This window comes from Electrona antarctica (assembly GCF_951216825.1).
Source record: "Electrona antarctica genome assembly, chromosome: 9".
Lineage (NCBI taxonomy): Eukaryota > Metazoa > Chordata > Actinopteri > Myctophiformes > Myctophidae > Electrona > Electrona antarctica.
Window position 1 is genome coordinate 55,027,061 of NC_136790.1, and position 14,606 is coordinate 55,041,666.

Sequence of the window (14,606 nt, forward strand, 5' to 3'; positions counted from 1 at the left end):
AGGGGGTACGCGAAATAATTCCGAGAATTTCTTTTTTCCCCCCCTTTTTTTAACATTTTTTAACATTAAAATTATGTTTATCTACGTGGTCATTTCTGCCAAGTTGCGCAATAAACGTATTCTTTGTGTTGTTCATTGTGTTTCTCCCATGTTTGCTTTGGGCCAATAGCTGACATGATTACTAAAACTACAACATCAGTCAACCTGTCGTGACCCCAAACAGTAACAGCAGGACGCATGCTGCAGAAACAACAAAAAGACTCAGGACACTTGAAAGGTTTCTGCGGCCGCTTCAGATGAGGGGGTACCTGGAAAAATGTCTACCCCAAAAGGGGTACCTGGTCGAAAAAAAAGTTTGGGAACCCCTGGGTTAAGGTTCTTACCCTCCCAGGATGGCCAGGAAGGGCCTGGCGGGTTTCTCCAGGGCCATGGCGAAGTAATCCAACTCCTTCTTCATCAGGAAGCCTGCTGCCTTCTGGGGAAGGTTCACTCCTACCATGGAACTGAGAGGCGAGAGAGCAGTACTGTTAACTTTAGACAATACACTACATCTCAGCCACTCTCTCACTCAGCATGGTGCTGCTGTTATGGTGACGTTGGTGACTTGCCTAAATATGTGACCATCTTGTGGACTTCACACAACTTACATGGAGGTCGAGATGTGTGTGTGTGCGCACTTATCCTACCCCCTTAGATAGCACTTTTTAGACTTAGATAGCATTTGAAACAGACTTATAGCATGTCATGTAGACAGCACAATAATTGCATTGTATGTAGTCATAGCACATCATAGTACATATGTATAGCATAGTATAGTATATATGTATAGTTAATATGTATAGTGTCATTTATAGATATGTTCTAGTTACGTTCTTAGCTTACGCATGTTTCTTGATAAATGCATTTTATATATGTGATGTATTCCCATACTTTTGTTCTTGCCTAATGTAAGTCGCTCTGGATTAAGAGTGTCTGCTAAATGCCTAAATTGTGAGTGTGTGTGTGTGTGAGAGTGTGAGTGTGAGTGTGAGTGTGAGTGTGAGTGTGTGTGTGTGTGTACCTGTGTGCTCTGTGGGCGGTGCCGAACGCATCGTTGACGTAAACGTCTCCCAGCTTAGAGAGAGACGCCCTGAAGGCGTCTATCTGCTCCTGAGTTGCCTTGGTCTGACGAGAGAGAGAGACAGACAGACAGACAGACAGACAGACAGTATTTAGAATTATACAACAAAAGGTTGTTTCGAGGAAGCAATCTGATTGGTTGAAACAGCTTTCTAGCTGTCCTTCAAACCAGCATCATGGAACGGCTAATTAAAACAAAGAATTCAGCCGCGTTGTTCTCTCAGAGCGCAGCAGACTGGGCGGCTAGGCTAGCTAGTTTCTGTTCTCTCAGAGCACAGCAGACTGGGCGGCTAGGCTAGCTAGTTTCTGTTCTCCCAGAGCGCAGCGGACTGGGTGGCTAGGCTAGCTAGTTTCTGTTCTCCCAGAGCGCAGCAGACTGGGTGGCTAGGCTAGCTAGTTTCTGTTCTCCCAGAGCGCAGCGGACTGGGTGGCTAGGCTAGCTAGTTTCTGTTCTCCCAGAGCACAGCAGACTGGGTGGCTAGGCTAGCTAGTTTCTGTTCTCTCAGAGCACAGCAGACTGGGTGGCTAGGCTAGCTAGTTTCTGTTCTCCCAGAGCGCAGCAGACTGGGTGGCTAGGCTAGCTAGTTTCTGTTCTCCCAGAGCGCAGCAGACTGGGTGGCTAGGCTAGCTAGTTTCTGTTCTCTCAGAGCACAGCAGACTGGGTGGCTAGGCTAGCTAGTTTCTGTTCTCCCAGAGCGCAGCAGACTGGGTGGCTAGGGTAGTTAATTTCTGTTCTCTCAGAGCGCAGCAGACTGTTGTGGTATTTGTGGTCGTAGCGGCTTCATCTGTCATTAAAAAAAAATATGATTTTCTTAGCAACTATCTTAGTTTTAAGGGTAACTAAACTCCAGGGTGTGCGTTACTGTCATTACATAACTTCTGCGCTGCTTACAGAACTCTCCTTCGGCTCGTTCTTGCAGCAATGCAGGCGTGCCATTAACGCACACCCTCTCGTGTAATATTGCTTAATTTAACAGCTTAATTTATCTTGCTTTTTCGGAGACTGGCAGAAAGAACGACATACAGCCAGAAAGAAAGAACAATAGCTTGCCAAACCTTTGGACCGTAGCCACATCATGTTTAAATTGACCTGAATAATGTTATCAGTCAGTGTGTGTGTGGCTTGTACACGCGCATCACGCAGTAGAAGAATGTCTGACACACACACACACACACACACACACACACACACACACACACACACACACACACACACACACACACACACACACACACACACACACACACACACACACACACACACACACACACACACACACACACACACACACACACACACACACACACACACACACACACACACACACACACACACACACACACACACACACACACACACACACACACACACACACACACACACCAGAACCGTGTTATATTGAAACTTGTGACCCAAAGAAAACGGGTCATGTCCGTCCGTGGAAGGTTTCTATAGGGTTTTTGTCTACGTTGATTTCAACACAGATATTTTGCTGATAACGTAGAGCAGTGGTTCTCAACCAGTGGTCCTTGAGGGGGTTCAATGAAGTTGAATGTGTCTTTTCGTAAGACATTCAGGGCGGGAACCCCTTTTGGTGTTTTTTATGTTATACTTTAGCTATTGGAAAATAGCAGATCTACAAGCTCGTAGCTTGTAGATCTGCTGCGCGCTACGAGTGCCGCGCTACGAGCTTGTAGATCTGTAATTTTTGAAAAGTTGTGAAAAGGTGGCACACATCTTTGAATATATATTCTTTCAGAGCGAACATTTTTAACTCAAATCTTTGCTTCTGGGGGGGTCCCTGGTAAAACATATTTTCAGATGGGGGTCGGACATTTTGTAGAATCTGGTCTCAGGTCTAAATAATAATTAAATATATATCATGTTCAACATCTGACCCCCTGGTGGTCGGACTGAGACATTACACTGCTGGCTCTGGTTCATGTTGACCTTTATCAACCTAATGGTCACAGCTCTGAGGCTGAAAGGTCAAAAGGTCACAGCTCTGAGGCTGAAAGGTCAAGACTGTAACATCCTGAAATACCAGAGTCCAGGAAGGTTCAAAGGTCAATACTATTAATGTACAATTACTAGGAATCCACATTCCATTATGAGTAGACAGTACAGCAGTATCAGACTGTGGTTGTACCGGTCAGTACAACAGTATCAGACTGTGGTTGTACCGGTCAGTACAACAGTATCAGACTGTGGTTGTACCGGTCAGTACACCAGTATCAGACTGTGGTTGTACCGGTCAGTACAACAGTATCAGACTGTGGTTGTACCGGTCAGTACAACAGTATCAGACTGTGGTTGTACCGGTCAGTACAACAGTATCAGACTGTGGTTGTACCGGTCAGTACAACAGTATCAGACTGTGGTTGTACCGGTCAGTACAACAGTATCAGACTGTGGTTGTACCGGTCAGTACAACAGTATCAGACTGTGGTTGTACCGGTCAGTACAACAGTATCAGACTGTGGTTGTACCGGTCAGTACAACAGTATCAGACTGTGGTTGTACCGGTCAGTACAACAGTATCAGACTGTGGTTGTACCGGTCAGTACAACAGTATCAGACTGTGGTTGTACCGGTCAGTACAACAGTATCAGACTGTGGTTGTACCGGTCAGTACAACAGTATCAGACTGTGGTTGTACCGGTCAGTACAACAGTATCAGACTGTGGTTGTACCGGTCAGTACAACAGTATCAGACTGTGGTTGTACCGGTCAGTACAACAGTATCAGACTGTGGTTTTACGGGTCAGTACAACAGTATCAGACTGTGGTTGTACCGGTCAGTACAACAGTATCAGACTGTGGTTGTACCGGTCAGTACAACAGTATCAGACTGTGGTTGTACCGGTCAGTACAACAGTATCAGACTGTGGTTGTACCGGTCAGTACAACAGTATCAGACTGTGGTTGTACCGGTCAGTACAACAGTATCAGACTGTGGTTGTACCGGTCAGTACAACAGTATCAGACTGTGGTTGTACCGGTCAGTACAACAGTATCAGACTGTGGTTGTACCGGTCAGTACAACAGTATCAGACTGTGGTTGTACCGGTCAGTACAACAGTATCAGACTGTGGTTGTACCGGTCAGTACAACAGTATCAGACTGTGGTTGTACCGGTCAGTACAACAGTATCAGACTGTGGTTGTACCGGTCAGTACAACAGTATCAGACTGTGGTTGTACCGGTCAGTACAACAGTATCAGACTGTGGTTGTACCGGTCAGTACAACAGTATCAGACTGTGGTTGTACCGGTCAGTACAACAGTATCAGACTGTGGTTGTACTGGTCAGTACAACAGTATCAGACTGTGGTTGTACCGGTCAGTACAACAGTATCAGACTGTGGTTGTACCGGTAAGTACAACAGTATCAGACTGTGGTTGTACCGGTCAGTACAACAGTATCAGACTGTGGTTGTACCGGTCAGTACAACAGTATCAGACTGTGGTTGTACCGGTCAGTACAACAGTATCAGACTGTGGTTGTTCTGGTCAGTACAACAGTATCAGACTGTGGTTGTACTGTTGTACCGGTCAGTACAACAGTATCAGACTGTGGTTGTACTGGTCAGTACAACAGTATCAGACTGTGGTTGTACTGGTCAGTACAACAGTATCAGACTGTGGTTGTACCGGTCAGTACAACAGTATCAGACTGTGGTTGTACCGGTCAGTACAACAGTATCAGACTGTGGTTGTACCGGTCAGTACAACAGTATCAGACTGTGGTTGTACCGGTCAGTACAACAGTATCAGACTGTGGTTGTACCGGTCAGTACAACAGTATCAGACTGTGGTTGTACTGGTTAGTCTTACAGTAAATATCACACCAGTGTGAAGTGAGGGGCGCTCTTATCATCCTACATCATCATGCATCATCTCATACTGCCCAATCAGAATGCCTGCTGCCACAAATGTACGTCATATTTGGCGGACATTTGACCTAATTTCTCCTTTCATTGTCGATGGCAAATAAAGATGTGTGGAGGACAATATGACATAAACTTTCCCTTCATTAATGGCATTTAATGTTTGTGTTGCGGACATTTTGTGGGGACAAAAGCTGTATATAGGCGCCCCTCAAAAATCACACCCGTGTGAAGTGAGGGGTGCTCATCATGTCTCATTTCTCATGACCTAAAATAGACACTAATGTTTGTATGAGACAAACATAGCCGATTTGCTACACTGATAGCCGAGTATAGGAGGGGCTGGCGCCCCTCAAAAACAGGGAGTGGATCCAGGCAGTGCACTGCAGTCCTGCTGATGTCATCACTCATGGGTGACTCTGCATTTTGCTGTGACTCAGCACACTGCAAAGACACTGCAGTGACATCATCAAAGAGTGACTCAGCATTCTGCAGGGACACTGCAGTGACATCATCAAAGAGTGACTCAGCATTCTGCAGGGACACTGCAGTGACATCATCAAAGAGTGACTCAGCATTCTGCAGGGACACTGCAGTGACATCATCAAAGAGTGACTCGGCATTCTGCAGGGACACTGCAGTGACATCATCAAAGAGTGACTCAGCATTCTGCAGGGACACTGCAGTGACATCATCAAAGAGTGACTCGGCATTCTACAGGGACACTGCAGTGACATCATCAAAGAGTGACTCGGCATTCTGCAGGGACACTGCAGTGACATCATCAAAGAGTGACTCAGCATTCTACAGGGACACTGCAGCTGGCCTATAGCTGAGTCACGGTCCTTCACCGTGAGGACAGGACTCCAAGGACACCAATTCCATCCAATCAGGAGAGAGAACTCAAACAGGACAAGCATAAACAAGTGGAACTGGAAGTGATGACACAAAGAAGTCACCAGACAAAATTGGAACTGGAACTCTTAAACATTATAAACCCTTATCAAGTCCTCTGCGATCATTAATTAATCTCGGCCAATCTCGCCCTAGGCATTGAAACTGTTAATGGGGTATTCCAATTCGGACACGGACACGGACACACACACACACACACACACCATCATAATTTTTCGACCGCGGTCGAGATCGTGGATTTCACAATATCACGCCAGACTTCCCGGTCCTTCATTGCCACCCCCAGTTCCTGCTTACTGATGCCTGTGTCCCTAGCGATGACATCAGGGAACAGTTTTCTACCTCTGGTCTACTTTGAGGCAGGACTCCAGAGAAGAAGGGAAGACACACACGCACAGCCCCCCCCCCCCCCCCCCCCCCCCCCCCAGGTGCGTACCTTGTTCCCGGCGGCGTCCTTGCCCTTGCCCTCCTCGGCCACGTGGAACCTCAGGTTCTCCAACAGGATGACGCTGCCGGTGGCGGGGCTGGCGCACGCCGCCTCCACCTCAGGACCCACGCAGTCCTTCAGGAACGTTATGTCCCTATATAAATATTAAATGTGATTAACTGTACTGTAGCAGTTACCTCTCCAGCAGTGTTTTGACTAGTATAAATATGAAATATGATATTAATAGTACTGTAGTCAGCTACCTCCCCAGTATAAATATGATATTAATAGTACTGTAGTCAGCTACCTCCCCAGTATAAATATGATATTAATAGTACTGTAGTCAGCTACCTCCCCAGTATAAATATGATATTAATAGTACTGTAGTCAGCTACCTCCCCAGCATAAATATGATATTAACTGTACTGTCGTCAGCTACCTCCCCAGTATAAATATGATATAAATAGTACTGTGCTCAGCTACCTCCCCAGCAGTGTTTTATATTAAATATGATATTAATAGTACTGTAGTCAGCTACCTCCCCAGCAGTGTTTTATATTAAATATGATATTAATAGTACTGTAGTCAGCTACCTCCCCAGCAGTGTTTTATATTAAATATGATATTAATAGTACTGTAGTCAGCTACCTCCCCAGCAGTGTTTTATATTAAATATGATATTAATAGTACTGTAGTCAGCTACCTCCCCAGCAGTGTTTTATATTAAATATGATATTAATAGTACTGTAGTCAGCTACCTCCCCAGCAGTGTTTTATATTAAATATGATATTAATAGTACTGTAGTCAGCTACCTCCCCAGTATAAATATGATATTAATAGTACTGTGCTCAGCTACCTCCCCAGCAGTGTTTTATATTAAATATGATATTAATAGTACTGTAGTCAGCTACCTCCCCAGCAGTGTTTTATATTAAATATGATATTAATAGTACTGTAGTCAGCTACCTCCCCAGCAGTGTTTTATATTAAATATGATATTAATAGTACTGTAGTCAGCTAGCTCCCCAGTATAAATATGATATTAATAGTACTGTAGTCAGCTACCTCCCCAGCAGTGTTTTATATTAAATATGATATTAATAGTACTGTAGTCAGCTACCTCCCCAGTATAAATATGATATTAATAGTACTGTAGTCAGCTACCTCCCCAGTATAAATATGATATTAATAGTACTGTAGTCAGCTACCTCCCCAGTATAAATATGATATTAATAGTACTGTAGTCAGCTACCTCCCCAGCAGTGTTTTATATTAAATATGATATTAATAGTACTGTAGTCAGCTACCTCCCCAGTATAAATATGATATTAATAGTACTGTGCTCAGCTACCTCCCCAGTGTAAATATGATATTAATAGTACTGTAGTCAGCTACCTCCCCAGTATAAATATGATATTAATAGTACTGTAGTCAGCTACCTCCCCAGCAGTGTCTTCAGCTCAGCGGCCACCGGCTCCAGGGAGTATTTCTGGGGCATGGGGGTGCCGTCAGGACGGCCCAGATGGGACATCAGAACCACAGCTTTGGCCCCGTTGTCCAAACAGTGTTTGATGGTTGGAACGGCTGCCTTGATCCTGATGAGAGGCACACGGGTGAGAAGGTGATACATGTGTGTGTGCGTGTGTGTGTGCGTGTGTGTGTGTGTGTGTGTGTCCGTTTATGTACCTCTGGTTGTTGGTGATGTGTTGGTCCTTCATTGGAACGTTGAAGTCAACCCTGTAAACACAAACACACTGTAAACACACTGTAGTAAAACTAACAAACACACTGTGACGCACTGTGTGCGTGCATTCAAATTCGACACACGTTCCACACACCACCCCCCCCCGCCCCCCCAAAGGGAGTGCGGTGCCCGGCCTTGAGTCGGTCGGACTCACGGTTCTCCAGAACCACCACAAAAGGCTCTGGTCAGGCTCTGCCAGTGGGCCTAATCAGCCTTCATTAGCATCATCAGGAAGTAGGGAAGTGGCCCAAGTTCTTTCCAAAATGGCACGCGTGTGTGTGTGTGTGTGTGTGTGTGTGTGTGTGTGTGTGTGTGTGTGTGTGTGTGTGTGTGTGTGTGTGTGTGTGTCACCAGTGCTCCTGACCCCCTGCTGTCCCTGTATGGCAGGTTGACGATGAGAGTTTTCTAATCCTCAGAGTCATCGCAGAGGATTATGATGAAGAGATACGATTACATTTACACTGTTCAATAAATAACACTGTATCAGTGATATACTGTAAATAGCTTTCCAATGTAATGAGTCCCAGGATGCAGGGATGGTCTTTTAGAAATGAGTCCCAGGGATGGTCTTTTAGAAATGAGTCCCAGGGATGGTCTTTTAGAAATGAGTGCCAGGGATGATCTTTTAGAAATGAGTCCCAGGGATGGTCTTTTAGAAATGAGTCCCAGGGATGATCTTTTAGAAATTAGTCCCAGGGATGGTCTTTTAGAAATTAGTCCCAGGGATGGTCTTTTAGAAATTAGTCCCAGGGACTTTATGAGTCCCACTTCAACGACGTTAGGAGTCACATTTTGCCATATTTACAAATTGCAGCATTTAACTCTCATTTCATTATGGTTATAACGTGGTTATATTCATGTAGAAAACAGAAGGAATGATTATTATCACTAAAGCTAGCAAAATAAACTAGAATAAAAAAACGGTACAGTAGTACAGTAGTGCATCCCGTGGATGCAGAGGTTGTTGTTTTATTGCGTCCCTCAACTATAAACTGCGTTTTGGGATGCAAAATGCACCCTATTTTAATCTCTGTTGTATTATACTGTATGTATGTAAACATGGTATATTCTTCTTGTATAATGCAAAGACACACACACCACACACACACACACACACACACACACAGTTCCATGTATTTTGAAAACTACTAAGTGTAACCATATAGAACACGCAATAGATTAGCTATCGTTTCACAGCGAATATATGTATGAACATGCTTGTGCACGCACGCACGCACGCACGCACGCACGCACGCACAGTCTATTGTTAGCGTCTAGTCATCTTGACTCTTGAGTAAGCAGTCAGTGAGTTCCATTGATTCAGTGCCAGAGGAATCCTATCGGGGTGTGATTTGAAATAACAACTGTGTCCACTGGCTGGACCAGAATGAAACCAGCTTCAATCCACTTATAGAACCAGTATAAAACTAGTGTGGATCCATTGGAGTCCATGGTCGCTGAGGGGGCGCTTGTTTTACAGGTTAGGGATAAGGTTAGGTTTAGACTTAGTTTTTGTGAGGTTAGGTGTAGGTTTAGGCAGTTTTTGTGAGGTTATATAACCCCGCCCTACTAGTAGTAGCTGGCACTGTAAAACAAGCATCCCATCGAAACCCAGGCTCTGTAAAAAAAAGAAAAAAGAAGAAAAGATTCCCGTTTCCAAGCACTTTTCCATACAGCCAGTCAGTGAGTTTCCCTCAGGCAGGCAGAGGACCAATAAAAGGTCTATCTATGTGTTTGATCTCAGCTAAATGAACGGAGGGAGGAAGAACAACAATGAAAGTTGCACAATCAGGAAGTGAATTAATAGTTACAACAAATGTCTGCTTTGTGATGCACAGCAGACTGACAGTTACAGTGCTGCAACACACACACACACACACACACACACACACACACACACACACACACACACACACACACACACACACACACACACACACACACACACACACACACACACACACACACACACACACACACACACACACACACACACACACACACACACACACACACACACACACACACACACACACACACACACACACACACACACACACACACACACACACACACACACACACACACATCCTCCTAGTGTCCTGGGTTAATTTCGTGTGACGCAAGAATGTTCTACAAGTTCACGTCGGCACAGGCAGCCAGACAAGTAAAAATCAGGAACCGGGACGCCATTATAAATGGTAAATGGTGCATTTATATAGCGCCTTTATCCAAGGCGCTTTACATAGATTGTGCATTTACATTCACACATTCATACACCGATTGCGGCGGAAGCCATGCAAGGTACCAACCAACATATCGGGAGCAATTTGGGGTTCAGTGTCTTGCCCAAGGACACTTCGACATGTAGACAGGAGGAGCCGGGATTCGAACCGCCGACCCATGGATCATTGGACGACCTGCTCTACCTCCTGAGCCACAGTCGCCAATGTACATTTTAGTCAAAAAACACATTTATTTTAGATTTAGTTCACTAAAATCTTATAATATGTAGTCAACTAAAGCTAGGCTAAAAGTAATTCAGATTAACAAAAATATTAAAACTAAACTGAATTTTATTCAAAAGACTATGACTAAAAACAACATCAAGATGCGCTGTTAAAATTAACACTGTTCCTGTCTGTACAAACACTTCTCCACAAAACATGTCTAGATTGATTCCTCCTACCTCCTACAGCAGGAATCACATGTAAAACATGTCTAGATTGATTCATCCTACAGCAGGAATCACATGTAAAACATGTCTAGATTGATTCCTCTTACAGCAGGAATCACATGTAAAACATGTCTAGATTGATTCCTCTTACAGCAGGAATCACATGTAAAACATGTCTAGATTGATTCCTCTTACAGCAGGAATCACATGTAAAACATGTCTAGATTGATTCCTCTTACAGCAGGAATCACATGTAAAACATGTCTAGATTGATTCCTCTTACAGCAGGAATCACATTAAAACATGTCTAGATTGATTCCTCCTACAGCAGGAATCACATGTAAAACATGTCTAGATTGATTCCTCTTACAGCAGGAATCACATTCAAACATGTCTAGATCGATTCCTCCTACAGCAGGAATCACATTCAAACATGTCTAGATCGATTCCTCCTACAGCAGGAATCACATGGAAGCTTAGATTCCACTCAGGCTAAAGTCCATCCGCTCCAGAAAGTGAACTTGCTGCTCTGTTAACCTTCAAACCTTTCTCTGTAAAGATCACGAACCAACGGAGTGGCGTGAACCTTGACCTTTCCTCGGAGCCCCCGCCCCCCGAGCCTGTCGGACAGCAGCGGGCCGACCGACCGACCGACCGGCCGGCCCCCTCCCTCCCTGACAGCGAGACGAACCTTGACCTTTCCTCGGAGCCCCCGCCCCCCGAGCCTGTCGGACAGCAGCGGACCGACCGGCCGGCCGGCCCCCTCCCTGACAGCGAGACGAACCTTGACCTTTCCCCGCCGGCCCCCTGAATGTCTGACCCCTGATATTTACAACAGACCGGTCGGTGTTCAGTTTCAAGTTGACAGTCAAGTATGCACATGGCTGACCACTGCCTTGTGTAGCCTACTGTAATGTGTACTGTATGTATATATATATATATATATATATATATCATATAATTATACAGTAAGATAACCACGCACCTTCCACAACTATAACAACGATCATCATGTGACATTCACACTGATGTTGTCCTCAAGACTTCTGACATACACTCTGACATCCACAGAAATTGCTTTTCAAATGATATTTGTACAGTTATATTTATAAGTGGGTACTGGGTAGCCTCAGGGACCAACCGGTTCCTGAGTCATGTGGCCCATAGGTCAGGAGCATATCTCCTGTTTCTGTAAAGTGTGACCAGCTCCATGCACAAGTACACCTTCCCCCTGGACAGGACACCTAGTACTGTATGTCCGGGGAAGGGAAATACGGTAAGTTATATTGCACAGCCTGCCATAAACGGAAAAAATACTCCTCAAATACCAGTATTAAAGTTCTTCCCATACAGAGTATTGCATGAACCCGCCTTCTAATGAGAGCACAAAATCTGTCTTGGAAGAGCCACCCATCGACTTCTCTAATATACGGCAACCTTCCCCGTGTTTCTTCACTGGTCCGATCCAGAAGAACACAGTTTGCCGGCCACTGCTACAGAGCTGACAATGAGGTTATATCTTCCCTTCTTCTCTGGAGTCCTGCCTCAAAGCAGACCAGAGGTAGAAAACTGTCGTTCCCTGATGTCATCGCTAGGGACACATGCATCAGTAAGCAGGAACTGGGGATGGCAATGAATGACCGGAAAGTCTGGCGTGGCATTGTGAAATCCATGATCTCGATTCTCGACCACGGTCGAAACATTATGATGATTGCATGAAATGTATAGTTCATTTCTAGGAATACGTGAACCATATCATTCACATCAACCATATTAGCGTCTCTCTCCTGGCTGGTTATAAGTTAAGTTCCAGGATGGATTTGAATGTTTTAGCGTTTAAATTCCTGCAAGGCGTCAATGCAGCTACATCTCTGTCAGACATGCTGGTCCTCTGAGCCTGTATGCAGCCTTACATCCTCCTCAAACTGCCCTCATTACTCACCACCCTAGGAGGCTTCGGAAAGGGGTACTCGAGGCCCTTGGGCTTTGGTATGCCCTACCAGAGGGCCCCTAGGCTTTGGTATGCCCTACCTGAGGGCCCCTAGGCTTTGGTATGCCCTACCCGAAGGCCCTTAGGCTTTGGTATGCCCTACCTGAGGGCCCTTAGGCTTTGGTATGCCCTACCTGAGGGCCTCTAGGCTTTGGTATGCCCTACCTGAGGGCCCTTAGGCTTTGGTATGCCCTACCTGAGGGCCTCTAGGCTTTGGCATGCCCTACCTGAGGGCCCCTAGGCTTTGGCATGCCCTACCTGAGGGCCTCTAGGCTTTGGCATGCCCTACCTGAGGGCCTCTAGGCTTTGGCATGCCCTACCTGAGGGCCTCTAGGCTTTGGTATGCCCTACCTGAGGGCCCTAGGCTTTGGTATGCCCTACCTGAGGGCCCTTAGGCTTTGGTATGCCCTACCTGAGGGCCCTTAGGCTTTGGTATGCCCTACCTGAGGGCCCTTAGGCTTGACCCCCAAAAAAGTGGTCTGTGACCCACAAATGGTTCCCGACTCACTGTTTGGGAACCAGTGGTCTAGGGGCCTCAGCTATGGCCCACCTGAGGCCCCTAGACTCTAGGGGCCTCAGCTATGGCCCACCTGAGGCCACCATTCTTTGGAACGATGTGATTTAAATGTTTTCTCTCACAGTATGCAGAATGGCTACATTTCAAACTAACCCATTTTGACCTGAGATCAGATTCTAAAAATGTCTTCTAAATCCTTTTTTGAAAAAGCTATGTTTCTATGTCAGTCATTCTTCGATTTTTCAAAAATAGCAGACCTACAAGCTTGTAGCGCGCCACTCGGCGCGCTATGAGCTTGTAGATCTCCTATTTTTCAATAGCTAAAGCATAATATAATGCTTACACCAAAAGGGGTTCCCGCCCCAAAATGGGCTAAAGTACAGGTCAATACAAAAACTGTTACCGTTACTGGATAGAACCAGAAAACGCATAAAGACTTTGTTTACATGAAAATGGTCCTCCATTTTCAATTCATCAGTAAATGTCTGAAGGACCATTAGGAGCTTGAATGCCCCTCAGGTAGGGCATTCACATCAAACTAGAATGTACCATTACTAGTATTACCATTTGCTCAAAGGCCTTCCCTGTAGTCATGTTGTAGCCTATCATCTGGTACAATTTCTGAACCACTCCTATAGACAGCTGTGTGTGTGGCTGTGTCCCGGTGTTCCTGGCTGTGTCCGAGCACGAACATAGCGTTATAGCGTTTGTTCACCACCAAGCCTAACACACAGACACACACAGGCCAGGGAGGAGGGCTTGTACAGTACAGTACAGTACAGTACAGTACAGTACAGTACAGTACAGTACAGTACAGTACAGTACAGTACAGTACCACTCACTTCAGAGTGGTCTGATTTGTATTAAATCATGTAGGTCTACACTACAGTATATCTTACTGTACCATTGCCATTCTCATAAATATTTTTGGCATTATCTGGCCTGCTTGTATATGTATGTAATGTAGCCCAATACATTTTCACACTACTCCCATTTGATCATATAACGACTTCCACCTGCTGTAACCTCATGCAAAGGTTGTTTTCCTGGCATCCTGAAAAAATCACACCCGTGTGAACCGAGTGGTGTAAGGTCTTATATAGACTGATCAGCTGTGGTCTGACGTAATGTCTGACGTAATGAAATCACACCCGTGTGAACTGGGTGACCATAGCAACCGTGCTCATTTTTTGAGCACAGACAGACTAACAAAGCCAGTTGTAGGAGTGGTTTACACCACTCAAAAAACTACAAATAGATGCATGCCGCATGGTGCTTGGTAAAGCTGTTATGTGACAATAAAAGCTGCATTACATGAATCTTAAG

The 14,606-nt window shown here is 45.2% G+C and overlaps 1 protein-coding gene across 1 annotated transcript in view; it reads right to left on the reverse strand.

Moving 5' to 3' along the window:
• Positions 1–14,606, reverse strand: part of pgk1 (phosphoglycerate kinase 1) — a 28,921-nt gene that overhangs the window by 13,060 nt on the left and 1,255 nt on the right. Inside the window, exons 2-6 of the mRNA XM_079510402.1 lie at positions 8,039–8,089; positions 7,792–7,947; positions 6,361–6,505; positions 1,061–1,164; positions 384–503 (exon numbers count right to left, since the gene is read on the reverse strand). Coding sequence (XP_079366528.1) covers positions 384–503; positions 1,061–1,164; positions 6,361–6,505; positions 7,792–7,947; positions 8,039–8,089 — 576 coding nt within the window. The remainder of the gene's footprint in view (positions 1–383; positions 504–1,060; positions 1,165–6,360; positions 6,506–7,791; positions 7,948–8,038; positions 8,090–14,606) is intronic.